Genomic DNA, 22,931 nt, shown 5'->3' on the forward strand with positions numbered 1-22,931 from the left:
CACACGCACACTAACACACACATATGGAGGAATTTCCCGCTCGACCCTGTTGACCAATGACTCTCAGTTTGTTGCCAATAATTGAGCTAAACTATAACGAATAAAACCTTACCCTGTCACCGTCAGTCAGTTTCACACTCAGTCGAGTGTTTTCAGAGGTGTTGTGTGTTTTTTTTCTCCACAGTCAGGATGAGGGTGTGTGTCGTCCTGATGTGTGTGTTCTGTCTCTGGTGGAGGACTGAGGCCGACCCCAGATCGTAAGTCTTCTTTTCATCTGTTTTGCTTCTTTTTTGTGAATCAGAGACTAAATTAAGCATTAACCTGAAAGGAGGGACGTTTGAAGGATGTCACAGCTTCAGACTGAGCTGGAGATTTGTTTTGATTATCTTGCTTCAGCACAGAAGTTAAGCAGTGAAAGAGCAGTCCAAAGAGCTCTCTGGTTTTTGTTTGTGCATGGTTTGTGCATTATTTGTGGAGCTCAGCTACAGATGCCTGACTCAACCAGAGAAACAAACCAGAGAAAGACAGATAGACTTCTTCGAGAGGAGGATCAGGAATTCCTCTCTGCTTCATTCCTGTTAAGAAGAGGTGAAGCAGTTCTTTCAGACAAGTTTACATGGGGCAAAGATGTCTGGTGCAACCTCTCAGCAGGAGGGTGCCTGGTTTGAGTTCTAAACTGGATAAAGGTCTTGCTTTGAAAATGCGTGGGTTCTGTCTTTACACTTGAGCTTCCTCCCACAGTCCAAAGTTCTTATTTCTCTTGTTCTGTTCCATTCCATTCTATTCTGCTTTGATCTGTTCCATTCCGTTCCATTCAATTCTATTCTGCTTTGCTCTGTTGCATTCCATTCTATTCTGCTTTGATCTGTTGCATTCCATTCTATTCTGCTTTGATCTGTTCCGTTCCATTCTATACTGCTTTTTTCTGTTCCATTCTATTCTATTCTGCTTTGCTCTGTTCCGTTCCACTCTATCTTTCCTTGATCTGTTCCATTCCATTCTATTCTGCTTTGATCTGTTCCGTTCCATTCTATACTGCTTTGTTCTGTTCCATTCTATTCTATTCTGCTTTGCTCTATTCCATTCCGTTCCATTCCATTCTATCCTACTTCGATCTGTTCCATTCCATTCTATTCTGCTTTGATCTGTTCCGTTCCAATCTGTCCTACCTTGATCTGTTCCATTCCTTTCTATCTTTCCTTGATCTGTTCCATTCCATATATCCTACTTTGATCTGTTCCATTCCATTCTATTCTGCTTTGATCCATTCCATTCCATTCCATCCTGCTTTGATCTTTTCCATTCCATTCTATCTTTCCTTGATCGGTTCCATTCCATTCTATTCTGCTTTGATCTGTTCCATTCCATTCTATCTTTTCTTGATCTGTTCCATTTCATTCCATCCTGCTTTGATCTGTTCCATTCCATTCTATTCTGCTTTGATCTGTTCCATTTCATTCCATCCTGCTTTGATCTGTTCCATTCCATTCTATTCTGCTTTGATCTGTTACCTGTTTTCAACGAGGCACTTCTGAAAGTTTCAAAGTTGTCATTCACACATGTTCCTCAAATTGAGAAGTTTTCCCTGATGGACTCTGAGATTGGTTTCAGGAGGCAGGACGTGACTTAAAAATGACCCCATGGTAGTCACAGTGAAATGTTTACAAGATATCCAAGATAGTGTGTGAAGCAACAGAGTCTGAGTCAATGCTGATGTCTTTGGATCAATGCTGTGTGTTAGTGAAACAGTGGCCAGATAGAGTCAGGGGACACTGTATGCACTGAACTCCTGATGACATTTTAGAGACATTTCCAGTTAAGTTAACGAGTGTGTGTTAATATGAGCCTCAGATCGTGCACACAGGTCCACATTTAAACTCAGTCTCAGAGCGATCCTGAGACCACCGCTCTATGTTGGCCTCTCCCTCCTCAGGTATCTGGTCACGGCTCCTCTCTCTCTGCGTCTGGACTCCTTGGAGACGGTGCTGGTGCAGTTGTTTGGTTTCACTGAGGAGGTGAGCGTCTACGTGTTCTTGAAGACCTCCATGGCCCCAGATCAAGTGGTTCTAGCTAAAGAGGTCGTGACCTTGAACGCCCAGAACAACCACCAGGCCGCCGCCAGTGTCCGGGTCAGACTTCATGAATCAAAATCACAACAAAAACACGATCACAGTTGATCTGAAGAGGAGACTCACAATGTGTGCTTCTATCTTTAGCTGCACCCAGGTGAGCTGGACAAGTCTGTGAATCACGTGATCCTCCACGTCCAATCAGCAGAGATCAATGAGCACCTGTCCATCCCTGTCAGCCGCTCCAACGGGTTCCTCTTCATCCAGACGGACAAACCACTGTACACCCCGCATCAGAGCGGTGAGTCCAGAACTCACACTTCATATATCTTAACATGTCCTCAGTGTCCCACAATGCAATTCTATTCTATTCTACTACACTCTACTCTACTCAACCCTTACCTACTCTACTCTATTCATTTCTATTCTACTCTACTTAATTTAATTGTATTGTATCACACTATTGACTCTATTCTATTCTATTCAATTCCACTCTACTCTACTCTATTCCATCCCATTTGACTTAACTCTACTCTACTCTACTCTACTCTGCTCCATTCCACTCTATTCTACTCAAATCTACTCTACTCCATTTTATTCTACTCTACTCTACTCTACTCTTATCTACTGTACTCCATTCAACTCTACTCTACTCTACTCTATTCTATCACTCTACTCTACTCTCCTCTGTCACTCTGCTCTACTCTATCATTCCACTCTACTCTACTCTTATCTACTGTACTCCATTCAACTCTACCCTACTCTACTCTACTCTACTCTATTCTATTCTATCGCTCTACTCTACTCTCCTCTGTCACTCTGCTCTACTCTATCATTCCACTCTACTCTACTCTACTCTACTCTACTCTATCACTTTACTCTACTCTACTCTACACTGTCACTCTACTCTACTCTACTCTATCATTCCACTCTACTCTACTCTACTCTACTCTACTCTACTCTACTCTACCCCACTCTACTCTACTCCATTCCACTCTATTCTACTCAAACCTACTCTATTCCATTTTATTCTACTCTACTCTAATCTACTGTACTCTACTCCATTCAACTCTACTCTACTCTACTCTACTCTACTCTACTCTACTCTACTCTACTCTATCACTCTACTCTATTCTATCATTCCACTCTACTTTACTCTACTCTGTCATTCCACTCTAGTCTACTCTACTCTTATCTACTCTAATCTACTATACTCTACACTTATCCACTCTAATCTACTCTACTCTACTCCTCTCAACACTTATCGACTCTGCTCTACTTTACTCCATTCCACTCTACTCTACTCAAATCTACTCTATTCAATTATATTCTATCACACTCTATTGACTGTTCTATTTTATTCCACTTTACTCTACTCCACTTCATTCAATTCTAATCCACTCTACTCCATTCCATTCCATTCTACTCTTTTCCACTCTATTTGATTCTATTTTTACAATCACACTCTAATGACTCTATTCTATTCTATTCTATTCTATTCTATTCTATTCTATTTTATTCTATTCTATTTCATGCCTTCCTTCTTTTCTTTCTTTTCTTTTACAGAATAAGATGGAACAAAATAGAAACTCTCTTCTGTATTTCAATTTATGGAGTAGAATATAATTTCTATGTTCCATTCCATTCTGCTCTGTAATAGAATGCTACTTACCTCGACTAAATGTGTGTGTGTGTGTGTGTGTGTGTGTGCGTGTGTGTGTGTGTGTGTGTGTGTGTGTGTGTGTGTGTGTGTGTGTGTGTGTGTGTGTGTGTGTGTTCTGTCTCTGCAGTCAAGGTGAGGGTGTTTTCTCTGAACCAGGAGTTGAGGCCGGCAAACCGCAGCGTCTTCCTGACCTTCAAGGTGAGTGTAATACTCAGCAGGACCAGCAGGGCGCAGCAGAGTGACACAGACTGTTCCACTCTGCTGACGACAGAGTGATGACATTGATCAGTGATCTGTTCCCCCCTCAGGACCCGGATCACACCACAGTGGACATCGTGGAGATGTTCGACATCAATAATGGAATGCCGTCCATGCAGAACCCGTTTAAGATCCCCATCAAACCAAAGTGAGGCCCTCAAAGACCAAACTACCAGTTATATAACATGATAGTCTCAGCATTTTAACACACAGTGAAACTACAACACAGAGCCTGTAATCACCATGACACAGCACAGATAGTCTGTAACAACAGTCTGGAGTCACGGCTGTCTCTATGATGTGATCTCAGGTTGGGGATTTGGACCATTGAAGCGGCTTACTCTGATGAATTCACCACGACAGCAAAAACAGACTTTGAAGTGAAAGAATACGGTAACTGAACCTGTTTTATTTAACATTCAAACTGTTAAGAACAATAAAGTGTAACATGAAGTGTTTCATGTTTGTGTCAGTCCTCCCCAGTTTCTCCATCGAGGTGGAACCAGAAGTGAACTACATCAGCTACGGACAGTTCACCAACTTTAACTTCAAGGTGTCTGCCAGGTGAACGAACGCTCTGACATCTGAGATCCAGGATGTTCAACACTTTCATTATTACTCAGCTTTGAGGTGAACAACGTGTCTGTCCTCTCAGGTATCTACACGGGGCGCCGGTGGCAGGTGGAGAGGTGTTCCTGCGTTATGGCTACGTTACCGGGAAGAGTTCTCCAGTCATCATCCCCAGCTCTGTTTCCAGAGAGAGAGTAAGACAATCAGGGACAAACTTCCTTTAACAGGCAGAGACCTCCAGCAGGACCAGACTCATGTTAGACACACATCTGCTGAGACCGTGTTGGAGAGAGGGATAGAGGGAGATGAAGAGAGAGAGAGAGATGATAGTAGTTGTAGCAGCTGGAGTCTGGCACGTCCACAGCAGCAGAGATCCAGAGGAACCTACGAGACAAGGGAGCTCAGGGTCTCCAGAAATTTCTAAGAAAAGAGAGAAGAGAGGGAGACCAGAAGAAAGAAAGAAAGAGAGGAGAATAAATGGTGAAGGAATGACAAAAGGGAAAGGACGGGATAAGAAAAGGAGACAGAAAGAGAAAGAAAGGAAGAATTAAAGAAAGAAAGAAAGAAAGAAAGAAAGAAAGAAAGAAAGAAAGAAAGAAAGAAAGAAAGAAAGACAGAAAGTAAGAAAAGAAAGAAAGAAAGAAAGAAAGAAAGAAAGAAAGAAGGAAAGAAAGAAAGAAAAGAAAGAAAGAAAGAAAGAAAGAAAGTAAGAAAGAAAGGAAAGAAGAAAGAAAGAAAGAAAGAAAGAAGGAAAGAAAGAAAGAAAGGAAAGAAGAAAGAAAAAACAAAGAAAGACAGAAAGTAAGAAAAGAAAGAAAGAAGAAAGACAGAAAGTAAGAAAGAAAGAAAGAAAGAAAAGGAAAGAAAGAAGAAAGAAAGACAGAAAGTAAGACAGAAAGTAAGAAAGAAAGAAAGAAAGAAAGAAAGAAAGAAAGACAGAAAGTAAGAAAAGAAAGAAAGAAAGAAAGACAGAAAGTAAGAAAAGAAAGAAAGAAAGAAAAGAAAGAAAAGAAAGAAAGAAAGAACGAAAGGACAAGAAAGTAAGACCAGAAAGTAAGAACAAGAAAGAAAGAAAGAAATGAAAGAAAGACAGAAAGTAGAACAGAAAGAAAGAAAGAAAGAAAGAAAGACAAAGAAAGAAAGAAAGAAAGAAAGAAAGCAAGAAAGTAAGAAAAGAAAGAAAGAAAGAAAGACAGAAAGAAAGAAAGAAAGAAAGAAAGACAGAAAGTAAGAAAAGAAAGAAAGAAAGAAAGAAAGACAGAAAGTAAGAAAGAAAGAAAGAAAGAAAGAAAGAAAGAAAGAAAGAAAGAAAGAAAGAAAGAAAGAAAGAAAGGAAAATGGAAAGAATGAAAGAGCAAAAGAAAGAAAGAAAGAAAGACAGAAAAAAACAAAGGAATGAAAGAAATGAAAGAATGAAAGAAAGAAAGAAAGAAAGAAAGAAAGAAAGAAAGAAAGAAAGAAAGAAAGAAAGAATAAAAAAAGGGATCTACGGTAGAGATCCAGAGGAACCTACGAGACAAGGGAGCACAGGGAGGTCTATGGTTAGTAACTTTAACGGGACAGGAAGAGTTAAAGGAAGGGGCTTTACCTGGTGGACAAAGGTAGAGGCTAAAGTAAAGTCATGCTAAACTAAAGCTAAACTCAAACTGTGTGTGACCTCCTTCATTATGGTGTTGTAAGCCTCTTTGTCCTTCAGTTGTCTCCAACAGGTGAGGTGGACGTGACTGTGAACATGGAGAAGGTCATGTCCAAACACAGCGTACCAAAGGACCTGCTCAGTTTAGTGGGGAGCTACCTGTACATCGCTGTCCTGCTGCACGAGGACACAGGTACACCCCCCCTCCTCTGTGCCGACCTGAAACCAAGTCCTTTAGAGACTCTAAGACTCTCCCCTCTGTCCCCGTCCCTCAGGTGGTATCAGTCAGGAGGCGGAGTTTGCTGTGGTGAAGTTCGTTGAATCGCCCTACAGGCTAAGTCTGGTGTCCACGCCGCCCTTCATCAAACCTGGACTTCCTTATAACATCCAGGTGTGTGTCAGCACCGTCACACGGCCCCTGGGACTGTGTTAGTTTGGTACTCCAGCTGGCTGGTGGTGTGCAACATTTAACATATACATTTAACATTTAACTATTATATTTAACTTTTAACTTTTATATTTAACATTTAACTTTTTAACTTTTATATTTAACATTTAACTTTTTAACTTTTATATTTAACATTTAACTTTTAGATTTAACATTAAACTTTTGTATTTCACATTTAACATTTAGATTTAACATTAAACTTTTGTATTTCACATTAAGATTTAACATTTAACTTTTATATTTAACATTTAACTTTTATATTTAACATTTAACTTTTATATTTAACATTTAACATTTAGATTTAACATTAAACTTTTGTATTTCACATTTAGATTTAACATTTAACTTTTATATTTAACATTAAACATTTATATTTAACATTTTTAATTTATATTTTACACTTTTAATTTATATTTAACATTTCGATTTAACATTTATAATTTCGATTTAACATTTCGATTTAACATTTATAATTTATATTCAACATTTAACATTTGTATTCAACATTCAACATTTATATTTAACATTTAGATTTAAAATCTGTATTTAACATTCAACATTTATATCTAACATTAAATATTTATATTTAACATTTAGTTTGAATATAATAAACATTTATATTTAACATTCAACATTTATATTTAACATTTAACTTTTATATTTAACATTTAACATTTCAAATTTAGATTTAACATTTATATTTAACCTTCAACATTTATATTGAACATTTAAAATTTAGATTTAACATTTATAGTTAACATTTGTAATAAAAATTCATAATTTATATTTAACATTTAGATTGAACATTCAACATTTATATTTAAGATTTATTTTTAACATTCAACATTTATATTTAACATTAATATTTAACATTTAAGATTTAACATTGAACATTTCTATTGATCATTTAACAGTTATATTTAACATTTGTAATTAAATTCATCATTTATATTTAACATTCAACATTAATATTTAAAATTTAAAATTTAGGTTTAACATTTAGATTTAACAGTGATTCTATTTTGAATATATTTGTCACAACAGAAATTAAGTGAAAAGATCACAGATGTTGGTCTAATGTTATTAAAAAAAAGTGATTTTAAAAATTCACACTACATTTTTTTACGTTTTGGAGCTAAATGTTGAAAATGTTGCTTTTATTTTCTCTAACTTTAGGTTAGAGTTGACTGGCGCCCCCTGTGGACAAAGTGTGTCTTTGTTTTTCTCATCCTGACTTCTGTCAGTTGCACATATCGCTCAGTGTGAGGACACTGAATGTGAAGTTGCTGTTTTTACTGCAGTGATTTCTGATTCCTCTGCAGGTGTTGGTGAAGGATCACCTGGACCAACCGGTGAACCGGGTTCAGGTTCGCGCGGTGGAGCAACAGGTGTTCAGTCGGGGGGGAGAGAGTGAGGAGCTCTCCGGTTCTAACAGCGCCGTCAGCCAATCAGACGGGCTCGCTTTCTTCATCTACAGCATCCCGGGAGGAAAAACCAGAGCCACACTGAAGGTGAGGAAGACGAGGAGGAAGTCTCCCTGTGAACTGGATTCTTTTGTTTTGTTTTACATGTTTGTAACGTTGATTTAATTTTTCCCTTGTTGCTGATTTCTTAATTTTTGCTTGCACACAGTTTGAGACAGCAGACCCCACCCTCCCAGCAGCCAGTCAGGCCAGTCTGACACTGGAGGCGACGGCCTATCATTCCCCTAATGAGCGTTACATCTACATCGACCCACCGCTCTCCGGTCTGGAGGTGGGACAATACACAAACATCAAGGTGTACTCGGCCACGCCGTCCCACGTTCCCCTCAGAGCCCTCAGCTACCTGGTGAGAAAACAGAGCCGATGATGCTTGCTGTCAAAGTTTGTCCAGTTTCCTCATCGCTCCTGTGTCCCCCTCAGGTGGTCTCTAAAGGTAAAGTGGTGACGTTCGGCAATCAGAAGGTCATCTCCAACACTCAGAATCTGAACTTCCAGGTGACCGCCTCCATGGTCCCGTCCATCAGGCTGCTGGTCTACTACATCCTGTTTGGAGAGGGGACGTCTGAGCTGGTGGCGGACTCAGTCTGGCTGGACGTCAAAGCCAAATGTGTCAACGACCTCCAGGTTCAACATCAATCGATCTTTATTTAAACAACGCCAAATCATGACAAATGTTCTCCTCAGACTCTTTCCAAGCAGAGCAGGTCTAGACCGTACTCTGTGTTCCATTATTAACAAAGACCCAACATCAAGACCGGATCAGATCCAGTCCCATCTTACAGACAGGACTCAGTCTGATCTCATCTTAATCCACCATGAGCAGAGCACTTTGCAGCATTTAGCAAGTTACAGTGGCAAGGACAAACTTCCTTTAACAGGCAGAAACCTCCAGCAGGACCAGACTCATGTTAGACACACATCTGCTGAGACCGTGTTGGAGAGAGGGATAGAGGGAGATGAAGAGAGAGAGAGATGATAGTGGGGAGACGGATAGTAGTAGTTGTAGCAGCTTGAGCTGGAGCAGGCCGTCTGCAGCAAAGATCCAGAGAAACCTACGAGACAAGGGAGCTCATGGACTCCAGAAAGGTCTATGGTTAGTAACTTTAATGGGACAGGAAGAGTTAAAGTAAGAGACAAGCAGACAGAGGAGAGAGACAGGATCCCAGTGTGTCAGCGTGTCAGTCCCCCTGGCAGTCTAAGCCTATAGCAGCATAACTAAGAGCTGGTCCAAGCCTGTGTCTGTCTCTGATGGTGCCAGAGACTTAAAGATACAGATTAGAAAGGCTCGGTCGTAATTCCTCTTGATTTACATTATCTACATCCTGTGTTTGTAGTCCGAGTAATCACGAGTCAGCAGATATCAGCAAACAGATTATTGTTTGTCATCCTTGAATCTTTGTTGTTTCAGGCTGATCTGTCATTTCGTGAGCTGAGCTATAAGCCAAAGGATAATCTGAACCTGGACATCAAGACCAACCAGGACGGTCTGGTGGCTCTGTCTGCTGTAGACACCGGCCTCTTCACCCTACGGACGAACTTCAAGGACCCTGTCAGCAGGGTGAATTTAAAAACATCCTACCTTAATTAAGAAGACAGTTTACAAGCACTATCCATAACTCGCACTAGTGCTGCAGTAACAGAGAGTATGGTGGCCTGCAGGTTCTGCGTCACATCGAGGCGAGCGATCAGGGCTGCGGAGGAGGCGGAGGCATCGACAGCGCAGACGTCTTCCGATTAGCCGGCCTTACCTTCATCACCAAAGCCAACGCAAGACCGTCATCCAGCAGTACGTCAACCAATCATTCACTCAGGCGGTTAACGACAACCTGTGAGGTTTGATGCTGAATGTTAACGTGTGTGTCGTTGTGCAGATGCGGCGTGCACCGCGGTGGTACGACCAAAACGAGCTCTGACTGAAGAGGCGAAGACGAAGAAAGGTAGGACTCCACCTGTCAGTCGATCTACCTTCTGTCTCTGTTTTAATATCTGTCCTGTTCCAGGTACTCACAGGGTCATCTTGTACCCCTATTTGACCCAGGCAGTTTCAGGGTCGGTTTGGAGCCGGTGCCCAATTGAGAACCAGTTTTTCGTGTTTTGACAGTGAGTGAACCGGCTCCTGGCTGGGAAAACCGGTTCCATAGCGGCTCAAACTCTTTCCTGGTCTAGAACCGCGAACTGTCAGGGGCAGGGTGGCCGTGATCAAAAACCCAAACCAGACGTGTTTCCTCCATCGTCCTGCAGCGAAACACTCAAAGAGACTAATGGATTCCAAGGCAAAGCAGTGGTCAGCCGAGGAGACAAGCTGCTGTTGTCCGCCATCGTTGTTGTTGTGAGGGAAAGTTCACGCTAGTGCTGCTAGGTGGTGGTTCTGGGGAGGGGCCAACAGGGGCCAGTGCCCCTGTAAAACGGAACCTGGACCCCCCTGTTGCCCCCCCTCCACACCAAAATAATATTATACAATAAAAAAAGCGTTGGTATTGCACCGATGTTACAGGCGGAACACATGCGTGTGGCACTTGGTTCCAGTCCCTTAGAGCGCTGAGGGAATCATGTTGAGTGTAAACAGCCAATCAGCTGCTGTCAGTCTGCATGTTGATATAGTACACAGTAGTCTCTATGTCTAGTATAAAGGGATGCACTGATGTTTTGCCAGTTTCTTCTCAGCCGGCCCTTCTCAGTCTCTTTTGTCAGGGTTGAATGTGTCCCTCTGACAACACCCTTGGCCCCAGCCTGGCCCCCCCCCCCCAGTAAAATTGGTCTAGAACCACCACTGGCGCTGCTGGGAAAACGCCCACATAAATCTGTCTTCATGACGTGCCTCTTCCACGGGCTCCAGCGGGCGGAAAAACAAACGGGTGCCGTGTTGGTTTGCAAGTTCAACCAGCGCGGGCACCAGCCAGAATCTGATGAGACTGATTAACTTCCATAATAAGCCCCTTTCATTATTCTATTATTGAAGGTGGATGACAGTTTGTCTCTCTCCATTCAGCTCACACTTTTGGTCGTTTCAAGAGGTGCTGTGAAAATGGGATGATGTACCTCCCGAGGGCCATGACCTGCGAGCAGTTAGCCAAGCAGTTGAGACACGTCCACTGCAGAGCGGCTTTCCAATCCTGCTGTGAGTTCCTCCTGCAGCACCTGGAACAGGACAATAGCCTCACCCTTGGACGCTCCGGTCAGTCCGCGCTCATCTCATTACACACAAACACACACGCACAGTTTGTTGGATTAGAAGACATTTTTAACAATAAGCTAATGTTTACTTTGCTCAGCTGTGCAAAATGACATCAACTCTGTCCACTCAGCACTGATACCAGAGTTTTCTCTGACTGTCAAAGTGCTGTGTCCAACTTTAGGGAGCCTCAAGTTGAATTTCTAGCTGAGGAATAACATTTCCGATGGGTTTAATAACAACTGGTCACCACAGGCACACTGTAGAGATTGTCCACGCACGAGTTAAACCTCCACCCTGAACATTTGTTGACAGCAATGGGTGCAAACTTCGACCTGGCTCCTTCTCTGGTGCGGAGCTACTTCCCTGAGAGCTGGATGTGGGAGGTGCAGCGCGTCAGGTGACCCGAATCAAACCCACCTAGAAGTCTCTGTCCATGTTGTCAGCACTCTGGATGAAGGGGACACTGTTGTTAATGTTTTTGTAATTTGTGCCTCTTCAGTCCACGCAAGCTGTCCATCGCGAGGACTCTTCCAGACACTCTCACCACCTGGGAGATCAAGGCCGTCATGATGTCCAAGAACGGTTCGTTTCTTTAGAGGCTCATATTAAATCAGTCGCTACTTCAGGAAAGAGCTAAATGTTTGTTTTGTAAATCATGGCTCATCGTGGCTACCTGAGTGTAAGTCTTCATAATGTGTGTTTCCTGCAGGTATTTGTGTTGCAGAGCCGGTTCAGGTGTCTGTCTCGCTGCCCCTCAGTGTGGACGTCCCGCTGCCCTATCAGGTGGTCAGAGGAGAACAGCTGGAGCTGAGAGGCTCAGTGTACAACCAGCAGGCCGACAGCATCCAGGTACCAACCACGTCAACTACATTTCCCACAATTCAATCAATCAATCTTTATTTATAAAGCGCCAAATCACAACAAATGTTATCTGAAGACTCTCTCCAAACAGAGCAGGTCTAGATCGTACTCTATGTTCTATTGATAACAAAGAAACAACATCAAGACCAGATAAGATCCAGTCCCATCTTACAGACAGGACTCAGTCTGATCTCATCTTAATCCACCATGAGCAGAGCACTTTGCAGCATTTAGCAAGTTCCAGTGGCAAGGACAAACTTCCTTTTACAGGCAGAAACCTCCAGCAGGACCAGACTAATGTTAGACACACATCTGCTGAGACCGTGTTGGGGTTGGAAAGGGTAATTCTCTGCCAGTGGCTCTTCTACAAAGCCTGAGGTTCTCTTTTTGTCCTCAGTACTGTGTGACGCTGACGGCCGGCCCGGCGCTCTGCCTGCTGCAGTCCCAGCCGTCTACGGAAGGGTCCGGGCTACACACGACAGCCTGCACCTGGAGCCGCCTGACTGCAGAGGGCGTGGGGGCGGTGACCTTCACTGTGCTGGGCCTGGAGCCTGGAGAACACACCCTGACCTTTACCCTGAAGACACGCGGTGGAGAGAAAGACATCGTGGAGAAGAAGCTGCGAGTGGTGGTGCGTACATGCTGTCTTCCTTCTATCATCCATTAACCTTAACATCAATTATCATATCAAGAAACCCACTTTTCATGTTGGCTGTGATTTTCAGCCTGAAGGAACGAAGAAGGAGAGCTTCTCTGGAGGCAGACTGGACCCACAGGGACTCTACGGTACATTTACAGACCTGACTGATTGTTTGGGGGTAGTTTGTGAGGCAGCTCTGCTCTGACAGACCTCTCACTGTGTGCTGTGTTACCCTCAAAGGTTCGGAGAAAAGAGTTGTGGAGCTGAAGTACAAAGTGCCTGCAAACATCGTCCCCAACACGGCTGTGGAGAGCATGCTGACCATCAATGGTAAGGTGTGCTGTGATGCTAAGCTACCAAGGTACTGGCAGAGAACACTTCTGCTGTGGAGTAGCAACAACAACTTTTTCCTGAGGCGCATTACGGATAATAAACCTTTGCTTCAGTCCCCGTTTCACTATATTACAATTTCACTAACTCGGCAATTCTCATGTAACCTTGTTTATCCAGATCCAAAAAGGGCCAATCTGCAGGATTATTAAAAGCACTGAGTAACTGAACCTGTAGAAAGACCAACATAAATCTCTTTTGTTGGCAATGCAGGACCTTGGATGGGTCTTAAAAGAGAGCCTGAAATGTTCCCTAAACCAGACACCAGGGGCTGCTATACTACCTATAAAGAGATGCCTTGTACCAGACACCTAAAGGATTCCTTCAAACAGACAGAAGAGGATCCTTAATACAAGTCTTATGTTGTGCCGTGTAGCAGCCACTGGGGGTACCTTAAAACTGTTTCCAAATTCTGCTTTGAAACAGACACACAAATGCTGCCTTGTCGCAGACATATAGAGGTTCCTTAACACGACCGAAAATGTGCCTTGAAACAGATGTACTGTTGTGCTGTGGAACAAGAGCTGGGGGTACCTTGAAACAGATTCCAAATTTGGCCCTGACCCAGATGCCTAAGACTGCTGTTGTATCTTGACCGCCCGTGATGTGTAGATGCAGAAGGAATCTTCGTGACACTGGCTTGCTTGCATAGTAATACGTTTATTACAAGAAAACAATACCAGTATCGAACAAGCACCCGGAATGCTTGGGAGAACAGCTCTGCAAATCTGCTGACTCCCAGAATGCTGTTGACCAGCACCTTTTATAGGTCTGCGAACCAACCCATAGGAAAAGAAATTTAGAGAGGAGATCTCAAAAGTGTTTCATTTCTGTCTCCTAGACAACAATGAGATCTGTTTGAAAGCAAAATGAGACTACAGCTTATGTCTCCTGTTTCTCATTCTTGCCTTCAGAAAAAAAGTTGCAGAAAGTCTCAGCTTAGCCTCCCTTTCAGTTCAAGAGGAGATCTCATCAAAATCTGAAATGATTCTCAGGTATTTCTCAAGTTTTGTGACTCCTTTAGAGCTCAGGTGGAGAAATCAGGGAGCTCTCTCAATCTAACCTCATCCATTTGTTTTTGTCAGACTCAGTTTTTGTGTCTCAAGTTGAGCTCAGATGGAGCAAAGAAAGAGCCTGAGCTCATCTTTCCATGAACATTTATAGTGCCCTGCAAAATTAGGATTTCAATGTAATTGTCCACAAATTTACAATTCTCATTAAAACATTTGAACCACTTAAAGATCAGATATTTAGATGTGAAATTATCTCTTCTTTGACTTCCTTATATGGTCCTTCCTTTACAAGTCTGTTTGGAACAAAACAACTTCACAAAGATTTAGTGGATTTGAGAGAAATTACAAAAGATAGAGATTTCATACAACAGGTATGACAGAACATTTATTTAAAATATTGGCCACAAAAGGGCTGACCAGATTTATCCAGATTATTACAATTAAAGGGGTGGATTCTTTTGGGCACTGGTGGGCTAGCGGTCTAAGCGCCCCATATACGCCCCTCGTCACAGGGGTCGCCGGTTCAATTCCCGGCCAGTCAACCATCTCCTGCATGTCTTCCCCCGCTCACTACACCCCACATTTCCTGTCTCTCTTCAGCTGTCCTGTCAAATAAAGGCAAAAAGGCCAAAATATATTTTAAAAAAAGAGAAGAAAATGAGCCATTAATGAGATCTCTCATTTAAGTCTCAAATAAGACTCATGTCATGGTCTCAACTATTTCTCCTAGTGAATTTTAGGAGAAACTAAAGACAACAATTTGAAACTTGAATGAGGCTGAAGTGAGAATCTTAGTTTTGCCTCCAGAGACTTAGAAGAGAAAGCCTTGAGCAGTAAAATTTTCCTCTGGGAATGACATAGCCTACTATACCAAGCCCAAACTTATCTTGATCTCTAGTTATCTACTTTACTCTCCTGGGCTCTGCTAGCCTAATGGTTACAAACCTTGTCCATGCATGTCACTAAATTGGAAGGGGGTCTCAAACAAATTCCTTGAATGTCTGGGACAGCGTAGGTTTCTCCTTGACTTATTTTACGTCAGTTACTTATTAACTATCAAATACTTCACTACCTTTGAAACATATGCTGTAGAATTGTCTTTGAACAGATGTCATCTTGCGTCAGACCCTTTGGAGTACCTTAAAACAGACATTTCTTGGGTTGGGCGGTAAGAGCTGTAGATGGGTCGAACAATGTGGGGCCTTGAAACAGACCCTGAAGGGAACCCTAAACCGGACCCTAAAGGGTACCACACAACTTACCGAATACTTTCTCTTAGCAGACATCTTGAGGTTTCTTAAAACAGACTCCAACAGTGCCTTGAAACAGACTGTATGTTGTGCCTTACAGCAGATACTTGGGTACCCTATGCAGATGCCAAATTTTGCCCTGAAACAGATGCCAAGGTTACATTTAAACAGACACACAAATGGTGCCTTGAAGCATATGCCTAAAGGGTACCTTAAAACAAATGTGGGTGTCTTGATCAGACACTTTGAGCAGACATTAAAGTGTATCTTAAAATAGACATCTGCCAGATGTTGCCTCATGTCAGACCGTATGGAGGTCACATTCCTCTATAAGGGGGTGCTAGATGTGTTAAACAATGCATTGCCTTGAAACAGACCTTGAGGTGCACCTAAAACCAGATTCTTAAGGTTGCTTTTCAACAGTAGTCATTTACTGCCTTGTAGCAAACACCTGCCGCCCTTAAACCAAAATGATGCCATGGAGCATGTGGATAAAGGGACCCTTTGGAGTACCTTAAAACAGACTTTCCTTGGGTTGAGGGGTAAGACGTGTTAGATGGGTCGAACAATGCGGTGCCTTGTAACAGACCCTGAAGGGAACCTTAAACCGGCTCCTAAATGGTACAACACAACTTACCAAATGCAGACATCTTGAGGTTCCTTCCAACGGACTCAAACAGTGCCTTGATACTGGTGTTAAGTTGTACCTTATAGCATATATTAAGGGTACCTTAGTACAGGTGACACATTTTGCCTAGAAACAGATGCCTGAGGTTACAGTGAAACAGACTCAATGATGCCTTGGACCACATGCCTAAAGGGTACCCAAAAACAGATGTGAACGGGTTGTTAGTGACCTTAGAAGACACCAGTGTTTCTAAAAACACCAGTATCAGAGAGTTGTGGACATTTGTAGGATCACACGTGCTTCTTTTCGTAGTTCACTTCACACCCCCGCTGTTTGTTTCACGGACCAGGTGAGGTTCTGGGTGACGCCATTTCAGTGGTACACGACCCCAAAGGCCTCCGACAGCTCGTCAACCTGCCCGCAGGGTCAGCGGAGGCAGAGCTGGGTGGAATCCTCCCCCTGATTCAGGTGTATAAGTACCTGGAGACTACAGGGAGCTGGGACACCCTGGGAGAAGACATCCAGAAGAACTCTGCAGATCTGAGGCAGAGGATCAAAGACGGTAAGAGGGCGCTGAGGACACACGAGAGAATGTACGCTGAGGAGGTTGATTTGATGTATCCTGACTCTGTGTGTGTGTGTGTGTGTGTGTGTGTGTGTGTGTGTGTGTGTGTGTGTGTGTGTGTGTGTGTGTGTGTGTGTGTGTGTGTGTGTAGGTCTGGTCAGCATCAGTTCATTCAGAGCTGTAGACTGCAGTTACAGCATGTGGGCAAAGAGGGAACCCAGCACCTGGTAACACACACCAACCTAAAAGATTCCTTGCAAGTTCTCTCTCTCTCTCTCTCTCTCTCTCTCTCTCTCTCTCTCTCTCTCTCTCTCTCTCTCTCTCTCTCTCTCTCTCCCTCCCTCTTTCTTTGTCTGTCTCTCTGCATCATGTCCTTCTCTCTCTCCCTCTGTCTCTCAGGCTGACCGCTATGGTGGTGAAGACCCTCTCTGTGTTGGACCCGGTGATCCCAGTTGACCATCAGTCCCTGTCAGAATCCGTGTCCTGGTTGATCTACAACAGGCAGCAGACAGATGGATCCTTCACCGACCAGTCCTCCTTTAGACCCAACAAAATCATGGTCAATACTCCTCCTCCTCCTCCTCCTCCTCCTCCTCCTCCTCCTCCTCCTCCTCCTCCTCCTGTCCGTCTTCTTCCTCTTCTTGCCGTTCATCAAAAAAGATGCTACATTTGAAATAACATTGATTTTTTTTTTCTGTGCTCTGATTGGCTGCAGGCGAAGGGGATGGATGCTGTCGACCAATCAGTGTATCTGACGTCTTTCGTGCTGATTGCATTACACAAAGCGACAAGAATAAAGGACCAGATCCTGCAGCTTCGAGTGAGAACACACCTCTTCTTCCTGTAGCCGAACATTCAGTGTATTTTATTCTTCTCCTGTTCCTCCCTCATCCTCCTCTCCTCTCTTAGTTCCACGATGACAGCATGAGTTCTGCCGCAAACTACATTTCCAAGCATGCCTTGGGTTTGAAGAGTATGTATGTGCGTGCGGTGGCAACCTACGCTCTGACCCTTAATGACCCCAACAGCGTGACGGTGTCCTCACTGATCCTCAGCTTGGAGAACCTCGCCCAACAGAAAGGTGAGCATGTTTGTGATCGGACCAAGTATGAGTATGAACCATAATCTTGATCCACATCCAGACCCTTTTGGGACTGCAGAAAACAGATGATGCAACATGTTCAGTTAAATGTTTGTGTCAAACCTTTTAAAGAAGTCATCTTTGTGCTTACACTTTTCCTTACAGGTCACCCTGCCTCACTCAGGTATTGGCAGGAGCCCAGTGTGACGGCTGATTGGCTGAAACCTGACCAATCCAGCGGGCTGACAGTGGAGATGACGGCGTATGTACTGCTGACTATGCTGCTCAAGGTAAATCTCTTTCCGGTTTACTATTAATCGCTTTTCCCAATGTTTGGAAACACTTTCATGTCCACATGTTTGGGTACCAAAAAGGGCCACAGAAGAAAAAATCCCCATGACAGAGGGGCTGCACATCAAAATATTAGAATATAACAGAGTTTTGAGGAACTGTGACATATACAGGAACATATTTGATTGTAATGAGACATGTTATTTTGTGTTAAAGGGAAGAATCCCATATGCAAACCCCATCTTGACCTGGCTGACCCAGGATCAGCACTATGGCGAGGGTTTCTATTCTATACAGGTATGCTTCACACACAAACACTTTGCTCGTCTGTGAGTCTCTCACTGCCTGACTCTCTCTTCATGTCTGTGACTCTGGCCAGCCGACTCTCTTTGCTAGTCTGTGACTCTGTGGCCATCTGTCTCTCTCTGTCTGGCTGTGACTCTCTGGCCATCTTAATCTCTTTATTTGTCTGTGGCTCTCTGGCAATTTGACTCTCTGGCCATCTGACTCTCTTGGCTTGGCTGTGACTCTCTGGCTATCTGACTCTCTGGTTGTCTGTGACTCTCTGGCTATCTGACTCTCTGGTTGTCTGTGACTCTCTGGCTATCTGACTCTGGTTGTCTGTGACTCTCTGGCTATCTGACTCTCTGGTTGTCTGTGACTCTCTGGCCTCCTGACTCTCTTGGCTCGTCTGTGACTCTCTGGCCCCCTGACTTTCTTGGCTCGTCTGTGACTCTCTGGTCTCCTGACTCACTTGGCTCGTCTGCTGTGACTCTCTGGCCATCTGACTCTCTTTGCTCGTCTGTGACAATCTGGCCATCTGACTCTCTGGTTGTCCGTGACTCTCTGGCCTCCTGACTCTCTTGGCTCGTCTGCTGTTACTCTCTGGCCATCTGACTCTCTTTGCTCGTCTATGACAATCTGGCCATCTGACTCTCTGGTTGTCTGTGACTCTCTGGCCTCCTGACTCTCTTGGCTCGTCTGCTGTGACTCTCTGGCCATCTGACTCTCTTTGCTTGTCTGTGACAATCTGGCCATCTGACTCTCTGGTTGTCTGTGACTCTCTGGCCTCCTGACTCTCTTGGCTCGTCTGCTGTGACTCTCTGGCCTCCTGACTCTCTTGACTCGTCTGTGACTCTCTGGCCATCTGACTCTTTCTCTGCTTGTCTGTGACTCTAATTCCTCGTCGTTTTCTCTGTCTCTCAGGACACAGTCTTAACTCTGGAGGCTGTCACAGAGTACAGCAGAGTCATCCCTCGAGCTGTCCTCAATCAGGACATCAATGTCCGCTTCAGCAGATCTGGAGAACTGAGGCGAATCCAGCTCAGCCAGAGTCGCTCTGTGGCCAGACCCATCCAGGTGAGAGTGAGGCGGGTGCACAACAGTCAGACATTAAGACTGGTGCGGAGCTCACTTTCACTAACATCTGTCTGTTTTTCCTCCAAGGTGATGAAGAATGACGTCATAACTGTGTCGACAGGCTATGGGAGGGGCGTGTCCAACGTGAAGGTGGGTGTGGTTTAAGGGGACAGCTTATTCAAGTTCAGTCATCCTTAAAATGCCCCAGTATGTCTTTAACTTTGTGTTTCCAGTTGAAGACAGTCTACTACGAGATCGCTTCGTCCTCAGATGGATGTAACTTTGACATCACAATAGAGCTGGCGGGCCCTGGATCATCTAACAGTGAGTCTGCATATTAAACTTTAGCATCACTAAGCTACAGCCAGAGGGGAATTCACTAAGAATGGACAATCACAACAAATGTTATACAGGGGCAAAACAAGCTATCCACGTCTGTCCAGTTTGCTCTTGTTTTGTGTCTGACTGTGGAGATGAGCTGTCAGCATCAGAGCTCAAATCTATCCACACATATAAATGATCAGCTGTGGATGGTGGCCGCTAATAGCACCAAGAATTGCACAACATTTGCCCCCAATATCTGTCTCAAAGTTCACAGAGCAGATTGCATCAATGATATTCAGGTGCTGTTCTAGCTGTCTCTCTACTTCTGTTCTCAAATTGCATTCTTCTTCTCCTCCTCAGATCCTAGCACAAACTCTCCTCACCTGGTCGCCTGTGCAAAGTAAGAAAACTTACATTCCACAAGCTTCACACTCAAACTTTGTACAGCATTAACACTGTATTTATAGAAGTTTGACATATCTTTAAATGTTTTTTAATAGATTATATTTGTTTACATTTATTAACAAAAATGTGTGTGTGTGTGTGTGTGTGTGTGTGTGTGTGTGTGTGTGTGTGTGTGTGTACATGTCACAGGTATAAACCTCCTCCCAATGAGGTGTTCACAGAGTCCACCCTGACAGTGATGGAGATTCAGATGCCGACAGGTGTAGATGCGTTCCTGGAGGACCTGCGGCAGGTAAAATAAAGTCTTATTTTTGCATTAAAGGTGACATATTCCGCTCTTTTTCATCAAAATATATTGGTCTAAGAGGTCCCCAAAACATGTCTTTAAAGTTTATGCTCAAAAAAACACTTTAAATCAGATTTTGGTCTGCCTGTAAACCCCTATTTTTCAGCCGTGCTCAGAACAGGCTGTTTTCTGTGTCTGTGCCTTTAAATGAGAATGAGCACTCTGACCACGCCCCCTCAGGAAGTGGGTGTGGCCTCGGCTCTCCAGCACGTTGATCTAATGTTTACATGTTGGCTGAATATACACGGCTGCTCACAGACCCGCGTTACTTCAACCCTCTGAATCTGATCCAGAATCTGATCCTGACGGAGAGGCGCCTGCAGCAGGACCTTTCTGAACCATTGGTCACAGATTTAGTGTTTCTTGTTGTTTTATTTGTCAGTATGTCGACGTGTGTCTTGGTACACAGCTACGAACATGTAGCTATGTGGCTATGCTAACTAGCGCTAGCACTTTCCCATGATCAATAAAAATCATCCACTAGATCTTCAAATCTGCAGACGTGGGGAGTAAAACCGACCTTTGTGTTTATTAAGACAGCCTACAACTAGCATGCCTCCCTCCTAAGCTCCTTGTTAGCACACATGTGAGCAGGGAATGAAAAACAGAGGAGGGGTTGAGTTGTATTTTATACAGTCTATGGACTGAACAAGCTCCGAGCTCTGACTTCCTGTTACAGACCGGATGGCGTTGTGACGTATGAAAAACACTGAAAACTGAAACGGCTGGTTTCAGCACACATTTACAGAAAGGTGGAGAAATCAGAACAGGGGCAGAATGGATTCTTTTACTTTTCAGGGGGTTTGTAGACAGGGACACAGATTTCAGGTAGAGAACCATTAAAAAGTCCATTCTGCATGATATGTCACCTTTAACATTTGAACTACATTTGGACGGACTTGTTTTACTTTTTATCCCTGCATCATACTTTGTTAAAAGTGATCTCTTCATGTTTACTGAACTGTTGTTTTTGCAGTTCAGAGACTCAGATGAGCCGATCATCTCGCACTATGAACTCCGAGGAAACACTGTGGTGATTCAGATGGAATCGGTGAGTAAGAGACAGACCGGAACAAAACACAATACCAGAGAGAGAGGCACCAGCCAAATGTTTGAGTAGACTCTGGCGCCCCCTGTGGACAAAAGTGGTACCTCTTACATCTTGACTGAATTTGCCAAAATATCTTACACTGTGAATCTTTGCTGTGGAAAAAGAATCAATCAATCATCAATCTTTATTTGTATAGCGCCAAATCACAACAAACGTTATATCAAGATGCTTTTACAAACAGAGCAGGTCTAGACCACTCTATGTCAAATTATGAACAGAGACCCAACACCAAGACAGGGTAAGACTCAGTCTGACCCCACCTTAATCCACCATGAGCATTGCACATCGCAGTATTTAGCTAGTTACAGCGGAGAGGAAAAACTTCCTTTAACAGGCAGAAACCTCGAGCAGGACCAGACTCATGTTAGACACACATCATGCCTCGACGAGTTGGGTCTTGAAAGAGGGATAGAGGGGAGTAAGAGAGAGAGGTGATAGTGATGAGACGAGTAGTAGAAGCTGTTGCCGCTGGAGTCCAGAACGCAGCAGGAGGATGCCTACGGCAGCTCAGAAGGATCTACGAGACAAGGGAGCTCAGGGACTCCAGAAAGGAAATAAAGCCTCCCTTTATAGTAGGGGACTAGACACCCCCGTTCCTTCATGTCACCAAGTTTGCAATAACCTCTTAGTAAGTCCCACAGTTACGTCCACAGAGATGCAGACTTAAGGACAGTTGGGGTATCAGGGAGCTCATGTACCTCATGTGCCACATAGTCTGTGAGGAGTTTAGAGTTGGCAACTTTTCCCTGTGCTATCTCTCGTCTCATTGGCTGACTTCCTGTCTGACTGCTGACTTCCAGGTTCCCTCTGACATGTTCATGTGCGTCGGTTTCCGGATCAGGATTGGGTTCAACGTGAGGGGGGTCAGTGAGTCGCTGTTCAGTGTCTATGAGCCTCAAGACAAAGGTAAGAGTCTGGAGCTGGATGCATCCTGGGATTTGTAGTCATATAAACAACTTCTTAACTTTTTGAATCATAAGTGATGCTAAAGAAGCAGTTTATCTATCAGCTTGGCCGTTGTTTACTTCCACTTTCCGATACCGGAAATCAAGCAATGTCCGGCCCAGCATCCTGCAGACCAGATCCAACAGAACAGTCATAGGACATACTAGGGTTGCAAAGGGGCGGAAAATTTCCGGTAAATTTCCGGAAACCTTCTGGAAACTTTCCATGGGAAGTTAAGCTGGGGACTTTTGGAAATATTCCAAATTGGAAACTTAAACTTAACAAACTGTATCATATACAAACATAATACATGTAAATATTTTTGTTTTGTCATAAGCAAACATCCATGTAAAATAATACAATTAAAAAACATGACATTTCAACAGATTTATTTGAGTAGAACTTTAGTTTTTATTCTT

At 43.6% G+C, this 22,931-nt stretch overlaps 1 protein-coding gene across 1 annotated transcript in view; it reads left to right on the forward strand.

Moving 5' to 3' along the window:
* The first annotated feature begins 189 nt into the window (after window positions 1-189).
* The window catches only part of c5 (complement component 5), a 27,694-nt gene continuing 4,952 nt past the window's right edge, over window positions 190-22,931 (forward strand). Inside the window, exons 1-37 of the mRNA XM_034692185.1 lie at window positions 190-257; window positions 1,934-2,129; window positions 2,217-2,370; window positions 3,860-3,930; window positions 4,041-4,138; window positions 4,301-4,383; window positions 4,464-4,554; window positions 4,646-4,754; window positions 6,257-6,389; window positions 6,472-6,587; window positions 7,967-8,155; window positions 8,277-8,474; window positions 8,549-8,752; window positions 9,537-9,686; window positions 9,788-9,914; window positions 10,000-10,065; window positions 11,118-11,303; window positions 11,616-11,700; window positions 11,803-11,885; window positions 12,013-12,152; window positions 12,562-12,795; window positions 12,890-12,950; window positions 13,045-13,134; window positions 16,435-16,647; window positions 16,802-16,877; window positions 17,050-17,209; window positions 17,366-17,470; window positions 17,560-17,731; window positions 17,897-18,021; window positions 18,239-18,319; window positions 19,229-19,381; window positions 19,469-19,531; window positions 19,615-19,705; window positions 20,066-20,105; window positions 20,300-20,402; window positions 21,433-21,507; window positions 22,368-22,473. Of these exons, the coding sequence (XP_034548076.1) occupies window positions 190-257; window positions 1,934-2,129; window positions 2,217-2,370; window positions 3,860-3,930; window positions 4,041-4,138; window positions 4,301-4,383; window positions 4,464-4,554; window positions 4,646-4,754; window positions 6,257-6,389; window positions 6,472-6,587; window positions 7,967-8,155; window positions 8,277-8,474; window positions 8,549-8,752; window positions 9,537-9,686; window positions 9,788-9,914; window positions 10,000-10,065; window positions 11,118-11,303; window positions 11,616-11,700; window positions 11,803-11,885; window positions 12,013-12,152; window positions 12,562-12,795; window positions 12,890-12,950; window positions 13,045-13,134; window positions 16,435-16,647; window positions 16,802-16,877; window positions 17,050-17,209; window positions 17,366-17,470; window positions 17,560-17,731; window positions 17,897-18,021; window positions 18,239-18,319; window positions 19,229-19,381; window positions 19,469-19,531; window positions 19,615-19,705; window positions 20,066-20,105; window positions 20,300-20,402; window positions 21,433-21,507; window positions 22,368-22,473 (4,495 nt within the window). The remainder of the gene's footprint in view (window positions 258-1,933; window positions 2,130-2,216; window positions 2,371-3,859; window positions 3,931-4,040; window positions 4,139-4,300; window positions 4,384-4,463; window positions 4,555-4,645; window positions 4,755-6,256; window positions 6,390-6,471; window positions 6,588-7,966; window positions 8,156-8,276; window positions 8,475-8,548; window positions 8,753-9,536; window positions 9,687-9,787; window positions 9,915-9,999; window positions 10,066-11,117; window positions 11,304-11,615; window positions 11,701-11,802; window positions 11,886-12,012; window positions 12,153-12,561; window positions 12,796-12,889; window positions 12,951-13,044; window positions 13,135-16,434; window positions 16,648-16,801; window positions 16,878-17,049; window positions 17,210-17,365; window positions 17,471-17,559; window positions 17,732-17,896; window positions 18,022-18,238; window positions 18,320-19,228; window positions 19,382-19,468; window positions 19,532-19,614; window positions 19,706-20,065; window positions 20,106-20,299; window positions 20,403-21,432; window positions 21,508-22,367; window positions 22,474-22,931) is intronic.

This window comes from Notolabrus celidotus, chromosome 9 (genome assembly GCF_009762535.1).
Source record: "Notolabrus celidotus isolate fNotCel1 chromosome 9, fNotCel1.pri, whole genome shotgun sequence".
Lineage (NCBI taxonomy): Eukaryota > Metazoa > Chordata > Actinopteri > Labriformes > Labridae > Notolabrus > Notolabrus celidotus.